Source organism: Selaginella moellendorffii, unplaced genomic scaffold (genome assembly GCF_000143415.4).
Source record: "Selaginella moellendorffii unplaced genomic scaffold, v1.0 SELMOscaffold_43, whole genome shotgun sequence".
Taxonomy (NCBI): domain Eukaryota; kingdom Viridiplantae; phylum Streptophyta; class Lycopodiopsida; order Selaginellales; family Selaginellaceae; genus Selaginella; species Selaginella moellendorffii.
In genome coordinates, this window is record NW_003314304.1 from 739,229 (window position 1) to 759,750 (window position 20,522).

At 45.6% G+C, this 20,522-nt stretch overlaps 5 protein-coding genes across 9 annotated transcripts; all 5 read right to left on the reverse strand.

Moving 5' to 3' along the window:
* Positions 1 to 39: 39 nt before the first annotated feature.
* Positions 40 to 4,876, reverse strand: LOC112349853 (mediator of RNA polymerase II transcription subunit 16-like). Of its 5 annotated transcripts, none has more exons than XM_024684989.1 (17): positions 4,662 to 4,876; positions 4,525 to 4,596; positions 4,389 to 4,477; positions 4,204 to 4,316; positions 4,053 to 4,154; positions 3,924 to 4,002; positions 3,316 to 3,867; positions 2,671 to 3,259; positions 2,541 to 2,620; positions 2,396 to 2,478; positions 2,102 to 2,338; positions 1,805 to 2,051; positions 1,306 to 1,757; positions 1,074 to 1,250; positions 708 to 1,016; positions 484 to 644; positions 40 to 421 (listed from the first exon to the last, which is right to left on the reverse strand). In XM_024684989.1, exons 1-16 carry the CDS (start codon positions 4,841 to 4,843, stop codon positions 489 to 491), a joined length of 3,519 nt encoding a protein of 1,172 aa, XP_024540757.1. In that variant the 5' UTR covers positions 4,844 to 4,876; the 3' UTR covers positions 40 to 421; positions 484 to 488. The 5 variants fall into 5 exon arrangements, with proteins under 5 accessions (XP_024540757.1, XP_024540756.1, XP_024540758.1 ...); XM_024684988.1 differs by having other exon boundaries at positions 40 to 424; XM_024684990.1 differs by having other exon boundaries at positions 40 to 439.
* Positions 4,877 to 4,879: 3 nt separating this feature from the next.
* On the reverse strand, positions 4,880 to 10,473 carry LOC9649651 (abnormal spindle-like microcephaly-associated protein homolog). Its single transcript, XM_024685002.1, has 18 exons — positions 9,509 to 10,473; positions 9,200 to 9,447; positions 8,945 to 9,153; positions 8,814 to 8,896; positions 8,652 to 8,762; positions 8,417 to 8,605; positions 8,298 to 8,366; positions 8,192 to 8,248; positions 8,009 to 8,143; positions 7,881 to 7,949; positions 7,717 to 7,824; positions 7,631 to 7,658; positions 6,138 to 7,573; positions 5,890 to 6,093; positions 5,654 to 5,843; positions 5,358 to 5,589; positions 5,156 to 5,308; positions 4,880 to 5,088 (listed from the first exon to the last, which is right to left on the reverse strand). The coding sequence occupies exons 1-18, from the start codon at positions 10,304 to 10,306 to the stop codon at positions 4,920 to 4,922; spliced, it is 4,488 nt and encodes a 1,495-aa protein (XP_024540770.1). The 5' UTR covers positions 10,307 to 10,473; the 3' UTR covers positions 4,880 to 4,919.
* Positions 10,337 to 11,565, reverse strand: LOC112349836 (methylesterase 3-like). The gene is made up of 5 exons (XM_024684956.1): positions 11,242 to 11,565; positions 11,054 to 11,197; positions 10,876 to 10,992; positions 10,603 to 10,826; positions 10,337 to 10,451 (listed from the first exon to the last, which is right to left on the reverse strand). Exons 1-5 carry the CDS (start codon positions 11,563 to 11,565, stop codon positions 10,337 to 10,339), a joined length of 924 nt encoding a protein of 307 aa, XP_024540724.1.
* A 1,086-nt stretch (positions 11,566 to 12,651) lies between these two features.
* LOC112349855 (putative methylesterase 11, chloroplastic) lies at positions 12,652 to 13,736 on the reverse strand. Its single transcript, XM_024684997.1, has 4 exons — positions 13,436 to 13,736; positions 13,230 to 13,376; positions 13,064 to 13,177; positions 12,652 to 13,005 (listed from the first exon to the last, which is right to left on the reverse strand). The coding sequence occupies exons 1-4, from the start codon at positions 13,718 to 13,720 to the stop codon at positions 12,751 to 12,753; spliced, it is 801 nt and encodes a 266-aa protein (XP_024540765.1). The 5' UTR covers positions 13,721 to 13,736; the 3' UTR covers positions 12,652 to 12,750.
* A 480-nt stretch (positions 13,737 to 14,216) lies between these two features.
* On the reverse strand, positions 14,217 to 19,704 carry LOC112349837. Its single transcript, XM_024684957.1, has 11 exons — positions 19,397 to 19,704; positions 19,201 to 19,347; positions 19,024 to 19,137; positions 18,717 to 18,965; positions 17,906 to 18,055; positions 17,493 to 17,794; positions 16,536 to 16,812; positions 15,000 to 15,377; positions 14,808 to 14,951; positions 14,634 to 14,759; positions 14,217 to 14,579 (listed from the first exon to the last, which is right to left on the reverse strand). The coding sequence occupies exons 1-11, from the start codon at positions 19,676 to 19,678 to the stop codon at positions 14,307 to 14,309; spliced, it is 2,442 nt and encodes an 813-aa protein (XP_024540725.1). The 5' UTR covers positions 19,679 to 19,704; the 3' UTR covers positions 14,217 to 14,306.
* Between the last annotated feature and the right edge of the window lie 818 nt (positions 19,705 to 20,522).

Below are 20,522 nucleotides of genomic sequence, written 5' to 3' on the forward strand. Positions count from 1 at the left end.
TAATTATAAAATTTACATTCAACATAACCAAATACTATATTTTTACTAAAGTTATAAATTTAATGTAATAGTAAATAATGAAATTAAACCATTTTATATCTTCTAAAAAATATTCTTGTGTCTTGACTTCAGCAACTTTGCCGCCTAGATGTTGCAGTCAACGGTGCCGTACAACCTCCTCAGCCAGGTTGACTGCAAAAGTTTTAGTCTATGAGCAATCCTGGCACTGCAATTCATCCCATGGATCACGGAGAAGTTGTCGCTACTTTACAGCTCCTCAGATTGCCCCTACAAGTTCGCAGAAGATGGGCTCCCCAGGAGCATCCAGCACAAGCCATCTTCCGGATTGGGGAGGACCACGGATTGTTCCTGGGGAGTTCTTGGTTTAGACCTCGCCCCGTGGTCATGGGATAGATCGATCCTGCTAAAAGAAGAGAAGCTGGGGCGATCCATAGTGGGAAAAATAAAAGGTGTAGTGTGTACCTGTGTCATACCACTCGAACCCAGTGACCACCACACATCGGACACGAATACGCCCATCTTCCAGTCCACCATGCCTCACGAGAATTTGAAGGCACAGCACTGGCCTGTGAATTCGGGGACCACGGGACAAGAGATGCAGTTTGCCGTCCACACCTCATGCACTGGAATACAAAGAGAAAGAGAGTGATGAAAACGAAAACGAAGAAAAGACCATGTTTGAATACCTTGTGCCAGACTGCGTGTAGGACGGACTTCCACGACGAAGTTATCACGTCCCGCCTGGAGCCCATGAAACCTGTGTAGCTTCCCAAGCCAACCGCGGTTTCCACACCGCAAGCAGCGTCTCGCTCGGCAAACCTCCGCTTTCGAGGCCACAAATCCATGGGCCTTTCGTGCTTGTCCAGGCTTTCCAGTCTCTCGGACCAAGGTCCACCGGACATGATTCTCTTGTTCCATTCTTCCGCGGGCGGATGGAGCTCCAGCTCACGCATGAGGAGTCCCGCAGCATCGGCTCCACGAGGACGAGGCAAATTCTGCAAAGAACCAGGAGCTCGTAAGAGACCAACCATTTGTGTTTTTGTTTTGGGTACCTGCATGTGTGGGCCAAGAGAAGCTTCGACAATCTCGGGGACCACCGAGAACTGTCCATCAATGTAATGTAGTCTAAAGCTCGGGTTGCTCGCTCCAGCGGGGAACTTTGGGAACGGATGAGCAAGCGGCGCTGTTCTCTTGCATAGATCTAACAACACGAGAAATAAATATTTCACCTGCAGTTAAAGCTCGTGAGCTTCTGGAAATGAAAACAAAAAGAAATGCGCAGACCTCGTCGGCTGTATAGCCTTGACCAGCATTTCCACTTCCCAGTCTTAAAGGACGTGTATGAACTGGCTCCTCCTTGGACGGCTGAACCAAAGCAGCTTTTGCAACTTGGCCGTCCTCAGTTTTTACAGTAGGCATTAGACGAGGTCCATTGTTGGCGGACTCTTCTGCTTTGACGGGCGCTACTTCCGACTTTCCCATGTACCGTGGGAGTTGTCTCTTGCGAAAGACCAGGCAAAAGAGGAGGAGCTGACAGAGCTTGTGCAGGAAATAGCAGTCTCCGATGAGACGAACCGCAGGGATGCCAGGAAACGTCGATGTGCTCATGCTTAGAGGTGGCGCCGCAGGAGCAACTGTGGCGGTATCAGTGTTGCTCATCTTCGCCACGGCACCTTGTATCCAAGCGTGGACTTGAGCGTTTCCACCATTGCTGCTGGCGCCACCAGGTTGGTTTCCTGAATAAGAATTCGGTTGAGAAGATATCAAAAAACTTTCGCCATACCTGGTGGCGGCAGCGGTGGTGGTGTTGTCGTTGTTGGTGCTGGAGGTGCTGCTGGTGTCGGAACTGGTGCTGGTGTTGGTGCTACTGGTGCTGGTGCTGCTGATGCTGGCGCTGGAGGCTGAGATCCTGCGGGAGGACCGTTTGAGCTTGGTGCTTTGACAGCAGCAAGAGTTCGGCAAAAGCTTGCGTATCTCCGCAATCGGGTCAAAAAGTGAGACGCTAGATCCAAAACCACGTCGACGTAAGACTGCACGAGAGCGTTTCAATGACAGTGTTATTACAAGTGTCGAAACGAACCTGAATTTGATGAACGAGAGCTGGATCAACAAGCATGGCTTCACCGCCAAGACCTGTCAGAGTTTCGCTGGGTGCTTGCCAAGGGTCGAGAATAAGCGTCGAAGGATTAACGAGTGCTGCTTCTATGCCTTTGCCTAGGACTTCCAATAAAAGTCTGGCCTGCATATCAAGGACAAGTGCTCTTACTTCAGCAGCATCTGCCCCTTCTAACATCCTACACTTAATGCGATCCAGAGCCTGTGATCCGAAAACAAATTTGAGAAAAATTTAGGATAAAATAAAAAGAAAACTTACAGGTCCGTAATGCTGACGATGACCTGCATTTGGCAAAGAATGAAAATCTGAATCTAGAACCGCTGCAATTGCCCCTAGAGAAACTGACAAACGTAAAAGGCATGAATTAGCACGCGCGGGAGATGATAGAGACATGAAAAACTACCTAGGCCTTCGTCAGCAGCGCTTTGAGAGTACGCAATAGCGTCCCACCAATCAAGTTGAGTTACCAAGCTCCACCAAAATCTGTTTCATCAAATGGTTGAGCATCTACTTCACCCAAAGAAGGAACTTACCTGTCGGCTATCTGGCGTTCCAGGGGCGCAGTTGTAGGCCCAGATGATGAAAGGGATCGAACACGAACAATCTTCAAGAAGCTGGTGTCGGAGTCTGTGTCATGCCAGGCACATGAGAGGCAGCAACCGGAAGCAGATAGAGCTGGAGATGCAACCAAAAGCCCGACTTGGACGCAGAAGTTCTCGACCGGAAGCAGCCCAGGGCCAGAGAACAAGTGAACTTCGCCACCTAAGAGTGCCACCGCAACTTCTCCCCCGTGACCGCTGAAGCGAACTTTTGCGATACACTTGACGACGGGTAAAGGCTCTGTTTCCTGTTCCTCGGCCGCAGCGTCACCTGTATCCATGCTGCTCGAAGCGTCCCGCTCTCGTTTATTATACGACATGGCCAGCTTTGTCTGAGGAAAGCTCTTGTTCACGACTGTTTTCCATGTTGTAGCCATAGGATGCGACATAGCACCGTAATTCGCAGCTCCTGCTTCAAAAACAGAGTGTATGGCCACTTGTTGCCGTGAACTTTCCCACCTTTGAAACTTCCATCCGGTCATAGAAGGCCCTCCATCAGGATGTTTTGGAGACATATATTGTCCTGTAGAGACACAGAGAAAAAGAATGAGCAAAGAACGATAATATTGACGACCAAACCTTCAACTATCACAACAAGAAGCGCCGTCCCTTGCTTTTCCGGATCGAATGCCACTGCTGCCACTCCGGTTCCCCAAGCTGCTACATTCGATCCAGTGGACGCCTCCGGACTCACGTAGGCTGAGAAGTTTGAAATTGGCGAGCACTGCAGAAAAGGACCTTCCTTGTCAGGAAGGTCCTTCTCGCGAAGCTCCTGCCAACTGAGAAGATACGCTGCCAACGATGCCATCCCCGGCCATGAAGGAGCAGTAAATGGTAGAGGCGACGCACCAAGCTTCATCAGCTGCTGACCATTAAATACGCCTGGAGTGATCTCCCAGATGACAATTGTAGAAGGATTGCCGATAGGCACTCCTGCAACTATCAAGGAGCCAGCGTCGTTGACGAGAACATCTGCAGCATAGATTCCACTCGGCCCAGCTCCTAAAACACCTCTGCTTGACGAGTACCAAACTGGCGTAGAGGAGTCTTTGAGAGGCGACTGCCGCCATCGGAGTTGCACCACACCCGACGATAAAACGATGCAAGCACAAAGAAAATTCGGCCATTTAGCTGCAAGTTAGCGAAGGTTAGCGCGAGACGAACTTTCGAATGTAAACTTTGATCACCAGAGATTGTAGCTTGACGTGCTAGGAATCTTTCCTCAAACAGTGGTGAAGTTCCAGAACCGGCATCCGTCCATTGGTACTGAAAACATAGTTTAAAGCTAAGCCGAGAAAGGATAACTCTGAGCTCACCGAATACTGTGGAGTGATCCATTTCGTGACAACTGCTTGATCTTGCCTCCATTCGTGCTCACAATTCCAGCAATTAAATGCCCGTGCCACATTCAAGGGGCCCTGAGGAACAATGTATAAACAGAAGGAAAGAAAGAGAAAGAAAACATACTTTGGATGGTTGAGTCCAGATAGTCACTTTTCCACGAGAATTCACCACTAAAAGCGCCCGCTCGCAGCTGGGAGGAGACCACTCGATGAAGGCGATGGAATCACAAGGAGTGTCTACAGCACAAGAGAAAAATAAGAGAGAAAAAGTAGATTCTTGGAAGAACAAACAGTCGCAAATTCACTCACCAGCAACCACGTTGAAGATCGCGTGCTCCGTGGGCCTCTCAGGATCGACGACATGGACTGGGATCCAGAACGTAGGCTTCTGCCGAGAACTAGGAAGCCAGAATTTTCATCTCGAGAGAGAAACCATCACACATACCCTGGATCTCTCGCACAAGTCTCCGTGGCGCAGGCGATTATGTTCGTTTTCCCACACCAAGCGGCGGCACTGCTGCGAAATTTCAAGCATCAATCGCGAGTCAGGGATCGCATTCCCTGCCAGAGCAATGTTCTTGCCTGAAAGATTTGAAATCCGGGAACTTGATCCTCCGCCGCTGACTGAAGGGCTGCGGATGCAGCGAGAGCTGGAGGATTGTGCTGCTCTCGTCATCGCCATCAGCTGCAGCTGGATTCTCCTCCTCGCCATCGCTGCCCTTGTCGCCAGTGGCTGGAGGAGCCGCTGCCGGGGCGGGATCCATTTCCTAGCTACCAAGAACCCTAAAATCCTGGCATTATTTACAAACAGGGCCTTTCTACCTTTACTGTTATTAACTTCTATCTGGGAGGATTCTTACACTTAGTTCTTCCCAATGGTTTCTTCTCGATCCCTGTCAAGGATTTGAGTATGGACGATACGCTCTGGAGTTGCGATTTAGCGTCTGCGAGCTTCTTCTCGGCCGAGATTTTCTGTGCGGCAGCGCCCAAGTAGAATCTCTCCAAGTTCCTGCGAGAGACAACCGTGGAATGAACTCTCTCTCTGGAAGAACTCTATGAAATTGAAGAGAGCTTACTTGCGTTCCGCGTCTACTTTGCGCTCCAGGAGCTGCTTGACGTGATCCAGTCGACGTAAAACCAGGGGTTTTGAGCGAGCAACGTCGTCGGCCGAGACCTTGCAAACCAGCTTGAGGACGTCGACAGCCTTGAAGAAGATCTCCTCCTTGTTCCTGGAAAATGCAAACGTTTCGAGCGTGGTCTGAGACGAGCAATTGTTACCTTGACATCTGGAGCTGCTCTGCGACCACTTCCAAAGAGGTTGGAGTGTTGAGAATGGTCGTAGCGAGAGCTGGATAGCGTGCCAAGTTGCCGAGGATGGACAGTGCGTGCTTTAAAACCTGCTCGTGCGGAGTGCTCCGGTTGGTTGTTTGAATCAGCTGGACAATCTTTCCGATTGCTCCGCCTTCCGCGATGCGGTCGCAGCAGTATTTCGAGTGACGAGTTGCTACGTCTGCAGCAGTAGAGTTTCCAGTTGCCGAAGTCAAGAAAAGTCGAGGAAGAAAGAAAAGAGTTACCTATAGTCGCACATATGTGAAGAATGCTGCTGACAGTTTTAAAACTCAGGAGCAATGCAAGAGCCTCGTTCAGGCGATTTCCAAGAGTCATGTTGCAGTCGACAGTTGCCGCAGCGTACTGAATGCGCAGTCGCAGCTGATATAGCTCGTTGGTTTGTACTTTCCGCGTATTGTAACCTTTCCAAAAGGCCTGAGACAAACTCACGTTATACCGGGGAAAGCATAGAAACTTGTACCTGAATGAGAATAGCAGAGGAAAGGATCTTCTTGAGCAGAGTGCGAGCTTTCCATCCACGATAACGTGATTGTATCGTAGTCGCGGCCTGCTTTCTCTTATGAACGTGTGCTGCTTCATCGGATCCAGTGCGCTTCCTGGAACAGAATCCACGCCAATAGGATTGCAAAACTGTTGCAGCTCCGTCCAAATTTCTAGACGCTTTCTGAAAACAAACAGTTAGCTCGTTACAAACGCTCCATTACGTACCTTTTTACTTGTTTGTCTCGCCTTCCAGCATTCGTAAGCGGCTTGTGCAATGTTAGCAGCCTCCGCCTTCTTCCTCTGAACGTGTTTTTTCCATCTCGACTGTATTCTCCTGGCTGCTGAGTTCACAACAAAACTTCGGGTCGCCAACCAGCTTCTGAAACAAGATTGGATGTGGGAAGCCGCGAGCTTAAGTCGCAAATAGCTTCTTTGAGCTCTTCGTCGTCTGTAATGGGCTTCAAGAAGGACCACCGCGTTCCTGTACGAGCTAAACCTTTTCTGAGCAGCATATCTCCTGTAACATTTTTGAATCAGAGTCGCAGCTCCCGTCCAGTTCGATATCCGTTGTCTCACCAAGAAGCCACGAAAAACTGCCTGTATCTTGGTCATCTTTTCCTGTCTGCGCTCTAGAATCCGTCTCCACTGCTGTTGCACAGAAACAACGCGAGCCTTGAGCAAAGCGTATGAGCTACGATCGACATAGCCCCTCCATGATGCTTGAATTCTTCGAATGCTGGACAAAGTCGTCTTCAACCGCTTCTGTTGATCCCAACGCTTATAATGTGCCTGAATTACTGTTCCTGCAGCGCGCCTTTTCTCGGAAGTTCTTCGATCGACCACAGCGCGCCGTCTCTGCTCGATTCTTCTAACTGCGCATTTTGTCAACACGAACGTTTTGCGAGCTACAAAACATCTCCAAGCTGCCTGGATAGTAACTGCACCATCGACAATTTTCCTGTAGTTCTTCCTCCATTTCCAGCCCCTGTAATTTCCCTGGATAACTACTGCTGCAGCTCGTTGTTCACGGAACTTCCTGCATTCCAGTGCAGCCGCCACTTTCCTGATGAACCACCTTGTCCGCACATAAGCTCGACGGGCTCTAAAGCATTTCCATGCAGCCTGGATGGTAACTGCACTCTCGATCATCCTTCTGTACTTTCTCGTATGAGTCCAGCCCCTGTAACTTGCCTGGATAACTGTGACTGCAGCTCGTTGTTTCCGAAAAGTCCTTTTGCTCAACACTGCTTCCCACCTTTGTTCGATCTTTCTAACGAGGAGTTTTGTGAGGAAATACCTCCCGCGAGCAACAAAGCTTCTCCATGCTGCCTGAATTTTAACTATACAATCAGCCACCTTCCTGTAACGTCCTCTCTGCGTACTTCCTCTATAAAATGCTTGTATGCGCAACACGGCGTTTGTTATTCTCAGCGTAGACGCTTCTTTTCTTGCTTTAAGAAAACTTCGCCATGTCTTTTGAATAATCGTGGCAGCATCGATCTTACGCTTAAGGGACTTCCGAAAGAGAAACCACTTCCAGCAGCACTGAATCTTGCATGCGGCTAGCCTGGCATTAGTGTATATTCGTCTCTTTTTCCAGCCTCGATAACAGCATTGGATACGTATCGCTGAATCATCCAGTCTTTGGATTTTCGTCACCTCTGAGTGAATACAAATCATAAGCGAAACAGAATGCAGGTTATTATGAATGAACTGACCTTCTGATTGAAGTGCATCCTTCAGCACCTGCAGCCAAAACTATCTCATTGTTGTTCAAAACTCAAACAAACACAAATTTTGCAACCTGGAGATCCTCGCAAACAAGCTTTGAGAACATTAGTGCCAAGAGAAAAATCGCATTTTTCTCCATCCAGAAGGAATTTATGGCGCCACCATTACAACATTCTAGCACCTGGAATTGACGCAATTAGCTGCAAGAGGAACTGGCGACATCGTCAAATACAATACCTCTTGCAAAAATCCCATTTTCTTAGTCACATTATACAGTATTTGAAAGTGACAAGGACATCCATTGGACTGTCAAGGAACACCGATTGTTAGTGAAGAGAAATTGTTACGAATTTGAAAGTTATGACCTCTGGAGAGGGCTCGAAGGCTTCTACAGGCAAACATGCCGGAAGATAAAAATTGATAAGGTAGCATGACGCGCGTTCAATAAAAAAAGGCGTCTTGAAGTTTTGTAACTCGAAACCGTATGATTTGCATATCATCTGTAAAAAGAAAAAACTCCGTTCACAGTTGTCTAGAATTTGATATACCTTTCCCCATTTCAAAAGAAGATCAGAAAAGTTCAAAGACGAATAATCAACTGGAAACTGCAATATCATCATTGTGAGAAAACAAAGTACTGCATCCATTAAGTACCTCGGAGCTTTTGCATTCTATGCGAACAATTTCTTGTACAAGCGCCTCCTTGCTTAAAAGATGTGGTATCTGCAGACGCAGCAGTTAGGAAACCAAGAATCGGCAGCGGAAGTAAAAACCTGCACTTGGATTAGAGTGTTCCAGGCAAGGGCGAGCATTATCTCATGGTCCCCGTCAACAATAAAATCCGCAGAAATTGCGTATCCATGTTCGTCTTCGAGAGAAACTCCAGCTCGAGAAAGGATTTCAAGCGCAACGTCACAGTTATGCTTTTGCCGTTTCCTAAGCGTTGGCGGTAGCTGGATTTTCTGCAGTCACGAGTAAAGTCAGAGAAACTTACGAGCACCAACCAACCTTTACACCGGAAGTGTCGCCCGATATTACTTGTGCTAATCTGCACAGTCGAACGCCATCTTGAAAATCTTTGAAACTTGTAATTTGAAAGTTGAACTCGATCAAAGGAGTCTGTAAGAAACTCCATGTCAGTCAACGATCAAGGAAACAGAAAGCTAAAACCTGGAGATGAATCAACCGATAGCCTACAGTGCTCAGATGAGCCATCAGATCTCCTTCTCCATGCATAGCGTTTTTTAAAATATCTGATAGCGCGCAGTTTACTGGTGAGCAGGCTCTATCATTTTGCTTACCTTGCAATGCCTGACGGCTCGACTTGATCACCGAATCTCTACGAAACAAAAGGATTGATCCGCCATCGAGGCCGTCTATACCACGGTCGTTTTGTAGAGCAGTTTGACACTTGAGTCGATCGAGTACTAGAACCAAAATGAGTAGCCGTTTAAGAGTTACCCGTCCAAGAGCCTCGAGATAACCCTGCCGATATAGTCCTTCAACAGTTCTGCGAGACAAAAGTGTCAATGTTGCAGAGTCGAAACATCACTTACTTGTTGGTTGAGTAGCATTTTGCAATTCCAGCATGGACAAAAAATTCCTGCTCGAGCATGCTTTCTAAGTATCTCGCGTCGTTATTGTCAGCGTCGCTTCCGAAACTCAAGCCGAGTACGATATAAAGCCCCAGCTTAAGCCACGGCGGAGAAAAGCCCAAGAGGACATCGACGGCTTTCTTCCGCAGTCCGACGTCAGCAAGAACAGCACAGCCATCTTTCATCCTCAATTTTCCGTCATCTATACGCTGATAAAAGAAAAAGAAAAACGAAAGAACTAAGTTACAATCTCACATTCGATCTTCATACCTTGCCTACTTGAAGCATGATGGAAATAATCTCCTCTCGACATACTGGATCAAACTGCGTGCTCAGACGTTGCCGGAAACTTGATAGAGTAAACAGTGTTCGCAGGCTATCATTTTCCTTTCCCGTCAAAGCACTTCCTCTAGCTTCCCCGTTGGATCTGAAAGACGTTGCTTGCTCTAGTCCTGTGTCCAAGTTTCCCGAATCATTCTTTTTAATCTCCTCCAAGTTGCCAACTTGTGGTGTCACTACACCAGCCTTCTTTACCGCCTGTTCCAGAACAAGATTGAACCAGCTCACGTAAAGCTTTTCCTGCGACCGTAGCGAGTTCTCTCTCTTCGCGACCATTGCTTCAGGATAGTCGACTGGCTTGTTTTTCTTCTTTCCGGACAGAGGTGGCCGCAAGACCGCTTGCTTCGATCGGAGAGGCTTGGAAGCTGTTCGTGACGACGTTTTCTCAAAGTCGATCGACGGCGAGTAAGGGAATAGAACATTATTTTGCCTGTTGCTTGCCTTCAAGGGTGTGATTTGCGACGACAACGAGCTCCGCAAGCGTGGGGGCAGCAGTGGTCCAGGCGGGAGGGAGACACAAATGATCTTGCTATGAAAATTCTCATCGTTCTCGCACGCCTGTGGAGCAGCTTCTTTCGGCTTATCAATCTGCGTCTTGTCAGCGCGAGAAATCCTGCCCCTGGTGGACACATTCCCGCCCGGCGACGTGAAAACCAGCGGACTCTGGCACCAGAGGATGAAATCCGCGTCGAGCCTCGGATCTTGGCGCTTGGAAACCGGCGTATCCATCAAATCCCTCTAAGTTCCCCTGATTCGCAGTCACATATCTCCTGATTCTCCAAAAGGAGAGAAATGGACCTCTAGTACCTCACAGATGCGATCGTCCTCCTTCGATCGCCATCGCCATCGCTTCTTCACAATATGACCGTTAGACCTAAAACCGCAGCCGTTCGATCTACTCTGCCAATCGAACGGTCCAAAATTCGAATGTTTGGGTTTAACCAGGAATATGCTTAAATAAGATATATACGAAGAATATACTCGTCATTTGGAATCAAAAGAGGGTCACAATGGACTGGACTAACGCATTGGGCATGGAGAAAAATGGGGAATGGTCTGAATTGAGCTCCAAAACCTTGAGTGGAGGAGTCTGCTTGATCATCTCCTCCTGGATTTCCAGTGGAATGGTTTTGTCCTTCTTAGCTTTGATGTAATAGCGAGGAACTTTGCCATAGTTTGCAACAGTGAAGCTCACAGTGGGATCAAAGTATGGGAATGGTTTTAGTATCGACTTGGCAAGAACAAAGTCCTGGAATTCAGCTGTTTTAGAAACTTTGTTTGAAGCTCCTGATAGTTACCTGTGGAGGAGATCTCTGGTATAGCATTTCTCGGGCATGCTCGGGCTTAAATGAGCCAGCAGTAACAGAACCATTTCTAAACGAAAGTGTGAATTTGTCTCCAAGTCCTTGCGCGATCTTTCAATGAGATTTAGATTCATTAGCAAGCAATCTAAGATCCAAAGTTATGGATGCTTACCTTGTTGTAAATGCTAAGGGCTTGAGATCCATTGCTAGGGAGCATAATAGCAGTAACATAAACAGCTCCAGAGATTTTCTGGGGGAATCTTTCCATAGCATATGTAAGAGAAATTCCCCCTAAACTATGTCCGACCAAGATCACCTGCAAGAATGATAGAAAATTAACGGGAACTTCTCAAAGTATACCTTGTCGTTTGCTGGCAAAGACTCGAGCAATTCGATCAAAGAGACAGAGTAAGCCTCCAGGCTACCGACGGTTTTTGCATCCACGCCGTTGGTCCCAGCGCTGGTTAAATCCACAGCATCCACACTGTGGCCCTCTTGTTCCAGCTTGTGTGTGACTTTGTACCAACACCAGGCACCGTGGCCAGCTCCATGAACTAAAACAAAATGGAGCTTCTTAGGAACCTTTTGCTCTAGTTTGACACCATGGGCGACCAAAACATCACAAGATGAAATGTAATAGAGCACAATCCAAGTGATGAGAACGATCAAACTATGATCAGACATTGTAAATTCTGTACAGGCATTTAGGCTTTAGCAAGGTTTTCTATGCTGGCTAAAAAATACAGTGTTCCTCGTGCATGTCGTCAGTTGGCTTTGACTGCCACATAGGGTATTATCTTGACTTTGTTTGAATCATTGAATTTACATGATAGAATGAACTAAGCTCTTGTGCTTTAAGAAAAATGGAGAGTGGTCTGAATGAAGCTCTAGAACCTTAGCGGAGATGTCTGTTTATCATACACTCTTGACTGTCCAGTGGAATGGTGAAATCTTTTGTGGCTTGATAAAGTAAGGAACACTTCATAGTTTGCTGCGGTGAAGATCACGGTAGGGTCAAGAAACGGGAATGACTTTAAAATTGATTTGGCGAGGACAACATCCTGTAAGTGATTTCAAAGATGGGAATCATGAAGGAGAATTGAAATGATGCATTCTTATCACCTCTGGAGGAGATTTTGGATATAGAAGTTGTCGAACGAACTAGCAGCAGGTATTGAAGAGGAGCCTTTACGAAATAGAGGTGTGATATATGCTTCTAAATCATACAAATCTCCCATGGCTTAGTGTTAATTACATGGCTGTAGTTTAGTTAATAATAATATGATTCAGTACCTTGAATTGCATTAAGCGCAGTTACAAAAAAAGATCCAGCAACTCTCTTGGAAACTTTCCATGGCATATGTAAGTGAAAGACCTGTGAAATCACCTCGATATCTCATACAGTTTACAGAAAATGAAATATGTGTGATTACCTTTTCCTTTGAAGCAGTCGGACCAAAGAATCCGATTAAGTCTCCAACTTATCCACTGTAAGTACATCCATACCAGTCGTTGCAGCGCTAGTTAAGTGCAGCGGATCCACTTTGTGGCCCTGTTCCGCAAGCCCTTGTGTGTACCGGATTCATGGTTGCTTGCTTGTGCGAGGATAGCACAGGTGTGAGGAGAATCAAAGAGATAATGAGGTGAACCATTTGAGCTATACAAATTTTGCCACTATAGACGAACCGTATAGAAGAACCTTGTGGAAGAGCGTAGAAAAATCGGGTGAACTATATCATCACTAGTCGTTCAGAAGTCATTGTTGGAAAAGACTTCTAATTTTTTTTTACTGGAACATTTTGACTTTGACACGGACTTCTTAAAGATGTACATTACATTATTACATGCTTTTAAATCCTCATTATACGATTAAGCCAGAGACAATAGCAGCTTCACTAACGCAAGTGGGGTGGAGAAAAATGGCGAGTGATCACTGTCAAGCGTTAAGACTTGGAGTGGAGGGTTCTCGTAAATCATTTGCTCTTGACGTGCCCGTAAAATCGTTCGATCCTGAAGAGTTTTGATGAAGTAACGAGGAACATGTCCATAGTTGGCAGAGGTGAAGTTCACAGCAACATCGAACAGCGGGAATGGCTTAAGCAGTGATTTCGCCAAAACAACATCCTACTTACAGTACGTAAAAGTATCTGTTAATGAAAACTTCTAAGCTTTGTTTGTTTACCTGTGAAGGAGATTTTTTATATAGCACTTGTTGGGCGCGGTCTAGTTTAAATGCAGCAGCCGAAGGTACCGTGGAGCCATTTGAAAATATCAGTGTCAAGCTGCCGGGAGTTCCCTTTCATAATGAAAGCGACTAAAATAAAAAAACTAACAATCAAAATAATTACCGGCTGGTTGAAGATCTCCCGAGCCCGAGTTGCATTGTGAGAAAACATAAAAGCAGCGAGATAAACAGCTTTGGAGATTCGGCTAGGCATTTTCTCCAAGGCGTATGTAAGCGTGATTCCTCCCGAGCTATGGCCAACCAAGATCACCTGAAAGTTTCAATAGAAGCGAGAAACTCAAATTCCCCCAAAAAACTTACACAACTTACTGTGTCATTCACGGACTCAAGCATCTGGATCAAGGGAGCCGAATACCTCTCCACGCTACCAACGGTGGTAGCATCGACACTGCTCGTTCCAGCACTGACCAAATCCAAGGTGTCCACTTGGTGGCCAGATTGTTGCAATGCATTCGCGATTTTGTACCAGCACCACGCACCATGGCCAGCTCCATGAACAAGAACAAAATGGTGTTTCTTGGCATCCACAATTTTACCAGAGACTGGGAACTGGAGAAGAAAGAGAACAACTATGCCAAGAATGCCGCAATCCATCCCATAGCCCTGTTGATCCAAGAAGCAATCTGAGTCTTACAAAGATTGTTTAAGTTGAAAAACTTGCGAGTATATAAGAATATACTTTATTCGATAGCGAGTATTTTTTAACCTTAGGTATATTCGTTTGTGGAACTGATAGTTAGCTTACCTGTGAAGGAGATCTGCATTTCTCTGGTGCTCTAGCTTAAATGAGCCGGCAGTAATTCCAAACAAAAGTGTCTCCAGGTCCTTGGGCGATCTTTCAATGAGATCTAGATTCAGTAGAAGCAATAGATGCAAAGATATAGATGCTTATCGAAGGGGCCAAGTAGTTTTCCAGGCTACCGACTGTGGTTGCATCCACGCCGTTGGTCCCGGTGATCAGTTAAATCCATAGCGTCCACCCCCTCTTGTTCCAGCTTGTGTGTGACTTTGTCCGGTTCCATGCACTAAAAGCTTTCTGAAACTTTTGCCCATGGGCGATTAAAACATCACAGGATGAAGCGTAATAAAGTGATGAAAACGATCAAACTATGATTAGACATCAGGTATTTTGTAATAAGCCGGCCTAGAAATACAGTGACTGCCACAAGCTTGACTTTCTTTACTTTTTGACAAAATCTTTGACCACTGACATGATAGAGTGAACTAAGTTCTTGGGCATTGAAAAAAATGGAGAGTGGTCTGAATGAAGCTCTAGAACCTTTTGCGGAGGATTCTGCTTGATCATGTCCTCTTGACGTCCCAGTGGAATGGTGCGATCTTTCGTGGCTTTGATAAAGTAGCGAGGAATACTTCCATAGTTTGCTGCAGTGAAGCTCACGGCAGGGTCAAGAAACGGGAATGGCTTTAGAATCGATTTGGCAAGGACCACATCCTGTAAGTTGGAGAAAGATTACAAAGGAGAATTGACAACAGTAAAATTTATTACCTCTGGAGGAGATTTTTGGTACAGAAGTTGTCGAGCAAACTGTAGCTTGAACGAAGAAGCAGCAGGTGTTGAAGAGGAGCTATTACGAAATAGAGGTGTCATATATTTTTGTAAACCTTGAGTAATCTGTAATATAGAATTATAAAATAGTAATAATTATTATTATTATAGTACCTGGCTGTAAGCTCCCCGAGCTTGAGTTGCATTCGAAGATAGCATAAGCGCAGTTACGAAAAAAGATCCAGAAATTCTCTCTGGAAACTTTTCCATGGCATATGTAAGTGAAAGACCTGCTAGACTATGCCCAACTAAAATCACCTGGAAATTACACTTTACAGTCATTCCTTGATAAAATAGATGTGTTACCTTTTCCTTTGATGGAAGTGATTCAAGCAGTTGAACCAGAGGACCCGAGTAAGTCTCCAAGCTATCCACTGCAAGTGCATCCACACCACTCTTTCCAGCGCTGGTTAAATCCAGTGCATCCACTTTGTGGCCCTGTTCCTCAAGCTCTTGTGTGACTTTATACCAGCACCATGCTCCATGGCCAGCTCCATGCACTAGAACAAAGTGGAACTTATTGGAATCCTGGGTACTTGCTTGTGTGAGGATAGCACATGCGAGGAGAATCCCAGAGATAAAGAGATGAACCATTTGTGCCACTAATGTATAGAAGAACCGTATAGAAGTAGAAGAGCGTAGAACAGATGGGTGAAATATATTGTCACCAAGTCGTTCAGAAGTCTTTGTTGGAGAGGACCTCTAGTCTTTTTGACTGTCACTTTTTGACTTTGACTTACTTGACTATTGACTGGAACTTACTGCTTGCTTGTGCAAGGATAACAGAGGTGAGGAGAATAATGAGATTTGAGTTAAGGGCCAACCCATCAAAAGTTTTAAGTGTACGAGGGGAATTTTTTTCGTATATATGGAATTCAAAAACCATAACATGGAGTTTTAGGCAACTAAGCTCTTGTCTGGTAAGCTTTTCAAGCTTGGATGTTTGGCTTCCTCCTTGGGCTCTTGTTGAAGAATCTGTTTGTTCTATATTTTTGCATAACTATTTCAACTTTTTGAAGTTTTTCCTGTAGCAAGTCCAACTTATTTATTTGTTCATTTTCTTTTTCTTTCTCTCCAACTTTTGTGCTTCTTTCACTGCTGTTGTTTGTAAGTTGAAATTCTCCCATTAGCTCTTCTAATCAAACAATCTCCTGCATAAACTTCCTCAATTTTTGTGGCCTTTGCTGGCAGTAATGTATTCTAAGTTGTTCCATAGGGAATAGAGAAGAACCTCTACCTGTCCCATGTTTGTAATTACTGTTGAGTTTACGTGAAAAATAACATTTGTGAGCTGAGCCATAAATTTCTTTCATTGTTGGCTAGTGAGGGGGAAATTTTCTTAGTGGCCATTTCCTCCCAGCGGTCCGCCTGTCAACCTATTGACTATCTCTGACTTCAGTCGATTTAAGAATATTTAAATATTGTACTATAAACTTTTTTATTACTATTATATCTCCATAAATTTTAAAAGGAATATAACGAGAATCCAAAACTATTTTGTCAAGCTTTGAGCAGGCAAGTAAAAAGATGATACAATATGACGTGTATGCTCCACCAGGACAGAGATAACTAGAGCGTAGTCTCAAGCACTTGTTCCTGCGGTATAAAGCAAGCAAAAGTCTTTCAAGTAGAAAAGATCAAAGCGAAAGCTTACCGGCTTTGTGATTGAAAACTGGTTCATGATATCCATGCATTGTCGGTCTTGTCCTTTTTTGCTATGACTCCAGCAGCGCTTGGAGACGATTCATTGGAAGGAGCCGGAGGCTGGGAAGGCCTTCTTCTCTCGTGACAGAGCTTGAAACATCAAGCACATCCGTCGTCGTTGGCGATTAAGATCCTGACCATAAAAGCGGGATATATGTTCTCCAAGAAAAAGCATTCAGTTAAATGCGTAAGAGCACCAAATACTGAGTGTACAATGAGCAACATATCGACAATTCCTTGTGTATGTGAGGAAAAACACATACCAGCGGCAAGTTTGTATGAGATTCCAAGCTCTATAGCTGCAAAACCAGAGATCCAACGCAGTGATGAGACAAGATGCTCTCGAAGTATGACGTGGTGCTGACAGGCACACGACATTACCATGGAAAATTCAGCAAAGAGAAAAGATCGACACCTGGGGATCAGAATGCGCCCAAGCCCAAGCTACACGTGGCAAAATCCAAAACACCCATGACGAGAACGTCTCCCATGTATGGCAAATCCGGGACTTTCGATTCCATGCGCGGGACCCAACGACGCTAGTTTTTGATCGAATTCCAGTGTGGGACGTGGTTTGCTTAAATTCCATTGTCATGGAATGTGATTATTTCGGCGTATGGAGATTTTCTCGAAGCAAAGAAGCTATTCGATAGGATGGAACGAGATTCTCACAACAAAAGACTGATCAATCCAGACTCGACGATCGTTGCGCAGAGATCTTGATGAAGCACGAAAGTTCTTTGCGAGGACGACACCGTGTCATGAGCAACACTTACCAACTCATTTGCGTAGCATGGCTGCACTATTCTAGCAAAATAAACATTTACAAGGATGTCAAACTGCGATCAATCTCTTTGATTCAATGACCGTTTTTCTAACAAAGACAATACTCGTCAAGGAAAGAAGAGAAAGAACAAAAACGAGAAAGGAGAAAAGCTCGAGATTAACAATTAGTTCTTCGCTATGTTTTTCTTCTGTGATTTTCACAAGATTTCTTGCAAGGTTTAGGGTTTAGGGAGGAGCTCTTGTTCCTCAGAGCTCACTGTAGCAATCGTTCCAGCAATCGAGCTCCACCTTTGTCTTGCGTGGAACTACCGGTTCTGGAAGCTCTCGGCGGTTTCCAGGCCTCCGCAGCTGGCGTACATGTCGAGCAGTGCGGTTGTGAGCACTGCATTGTCTTCCAGACCACCGGTCTCTGGTAGAGGAGCTTGCCTTGCACTGGAGCTGGAATGCTCGAGCAGGCACTCCATCTGTAAGCAGTGACGCCATCCAGCTGCATTCTCACGAAGAGCGACAGAGTCATCTCCAGATCCCCGGCTTGGGCGTGAGCCGAGACGATGGACGTCCAGGAGCTCACGTTCTTGCTCGCCATCTTTCAAAAATTTCCCGAACGCCCTCTAGTCTCCCAAGCTTGGTGTTCAGGAGCGAGTGCCACAAGGGTATGTTGGAAGCAAACTTGCTCTCTTCGATCAGTTGAGTGGCAATTACTTCTGGAAGATCTTTCTGACCAGAGCAAGCAAGAGCGAAGCAGAGAAATCAACAGTGACGCAAGTCACCGGAGATGGCTTTACTCGATCCAGCTCCATCCGTGTCAACAGCAACAACGCCTCGACAAAATGCCTATTCTGCGCAGAAGCAGAGACCACGAGAAAAGATCTCTGTTCCAGATGCCCGCAAACACTTTAAATGCTAGATCAAGCTTGCCTGTAGTATCGTGTTTCCCACGAACTGGTCTTCAGCGCCTCGCGGAAACAAAGTTGTGCACGCGACGAATTTGTGCTAGACTATTCTCTTGTACGGACCATTTGAGAAGAGACACAGAGGCTCTCGACACTGCCGGGTTGACATCCACGGTTCGCGACTGATCTCCATATCTTCGCTTCCATCCAGGTCTCCATGAACTTGGCATTCACAGATTCGAATCCGCTGCAAACTCATCTAGCAGGATCGATGTATCCCATGACCAAGGAGCAAGCTCTAAACCAAGAACTCCCCAAGAACAATCTGTGGTCCTCCCCAATCAAAAATGGCTTGCGCTGGCTGTTCCCGGTGAGCCCATCCGCAAACTTGTAGAGGCAATCTGTATAACATTTCTAGGGTTATATGGCAATAGCTTTCGTTCTTATCATGGTCAACTCTTTAAAGTCTTGAATCTGGAAGGCTTCATGGGATCGCTTGCTGCCCGACACGTTGGCTTCAATGGTTTCTGACTAAGATCTAAGCCTGTTTTAAACCCTAGAATGCAAAAGGCTTATAGATATGCGCCATTCTTCAAATAAATTGCTTATTTTGGTGCCACAAGGGATCTTGTTATTAAGCCAGAGACAATAACAACCTCACCAAAGAATGTGGGGTGGAGAAGAATGGCGAGTGATCACTGTCAAGCGTTAAGACTTGGAATGGAGGGTTTTCATGAATCATTTGCTCTTGACGCGCCCGGAAAATCGTTCGATCCTGAAGAGTTTTGATGAAGTAACGAGGAACACGTCCATAGTTGGCAGAGGTGAAGTTCACGGCAGCATCGAACAGCGGGAATGGCTTAAGCAGTGATTTCGCCAAAACAACATCCTACTTACAGTACGTGAAAGTATCTGTTAATGCAAACTTCTAAACTTTGTTTCTTTACCTGTGAAGGAGATTTGTTATATAACACTTGTTGGGCGCGGTCTAGATTAAATGCAGCAGCCGTAGGTACCATGGAGCCATTTGAAAAGATCATTTTCAAGTTGCCCGGAGTTCCCTTTCATAATGAAAGCAAAAAACATAAAATATAAAAATAAACATAGCCAATAAAAATAATTACCGGCTGGTTGAAGATTTCCCGAGCCCGACTTGCATTGTGGGAAAACATAAAAGCAGCGAGATAAACAGCTTTGGAGATTCGGCTAGGAATTTTCTCCAAGGCGTATGTAAGCGTGATTCCTCCTAAGCTATGTCCGACCAAGATCACCTGAAAAAGCGAGAAACTCAAATTCGCCCAAAAACTTGCACAAACTTACTGTGTCATTCAGAGAGTCAAGCATCTGGATCAAAGGAGCCGAATAATTCTCCACACTACCAACAGTGGTAGCATCGACACTGCTCGTTCCAGCACTGACCAGATCCAATGTATCCACTCGGTGACCGGATTGTTCCAACTCATTCGCGATTTTGTACCAGCACCACGCACCATGCCCAGCTCCATGAACAAGAACAAAGTGGTGTTTCTTGGCATCCACCGAGAATGGGAATTGGAGAAGAAAGAGAACAAATATGCCCAAGAAAACCGCAATGCATCCCATCACAGAGAGAGAGGGAGAGAGAGAGAGAGAGAGAGAGAGAGAGAGAGAGAGTAGAAATGTAGTTGACGTGCATACCTTTTAAAACTTATGCGGTCCCATGCAAAAGAGAGTAGGAATGTAGGTGACGCACATACCTTTCAAAACTTATGGTCCCATGCAAGACCACAGAGAGAGAGAGAGGAATGTAGATGACGCGCATACCTTTTAAAAACTTATGCGGTCCCATGCAAGACCAAAGAGATCTAGTTTGACTTTAAAAAGAATATACTTAAACTTAATATATTTTTTACGAATATTCATTTGGGGCCGTCCATCAGCCGATTCGAAGAGCCAATTGAACCAGTTCAAGCAAGAGCATACTCACGCAACGATGCCATGGAAAAGACCACTCCTACCTTTCAAGAGAGGAGATGTGGTAGTTGCGATGCTCAATTCTTTCGAGGAGGAAAAGCCTAGTTGCTTGACGATAAAAGACTCTCAGTTGCAAGCTTTGGAAGCTTTGGAACGTTGTCGGCCGAAGGCCTTGCAAACTAGCTTAAGGACGTCCACGGCCTCCAAGAAGATTTCCTCCTTGTTTGTGCTAACAAGTGATGGTTTGGCTTGGCTACATTGTCACACAGTCTCTTAGAGCTGTTGAAGGACTATTATATATCAGCAGAGTTATCACGAGGCTCTTGGACTGCTGATTCTACTCATTGTGGTTGTAGTACTCGATCGACTCAAATGTCAAACTGCTCTGGTATGGCGGATCAAATTCTGTTCGCAGAGATTGGTAAACAAACAAAGATTTAGACTTTTATTTGCTTTTATTAACAGATATTTAACTGTAACTATGGACGTGTTC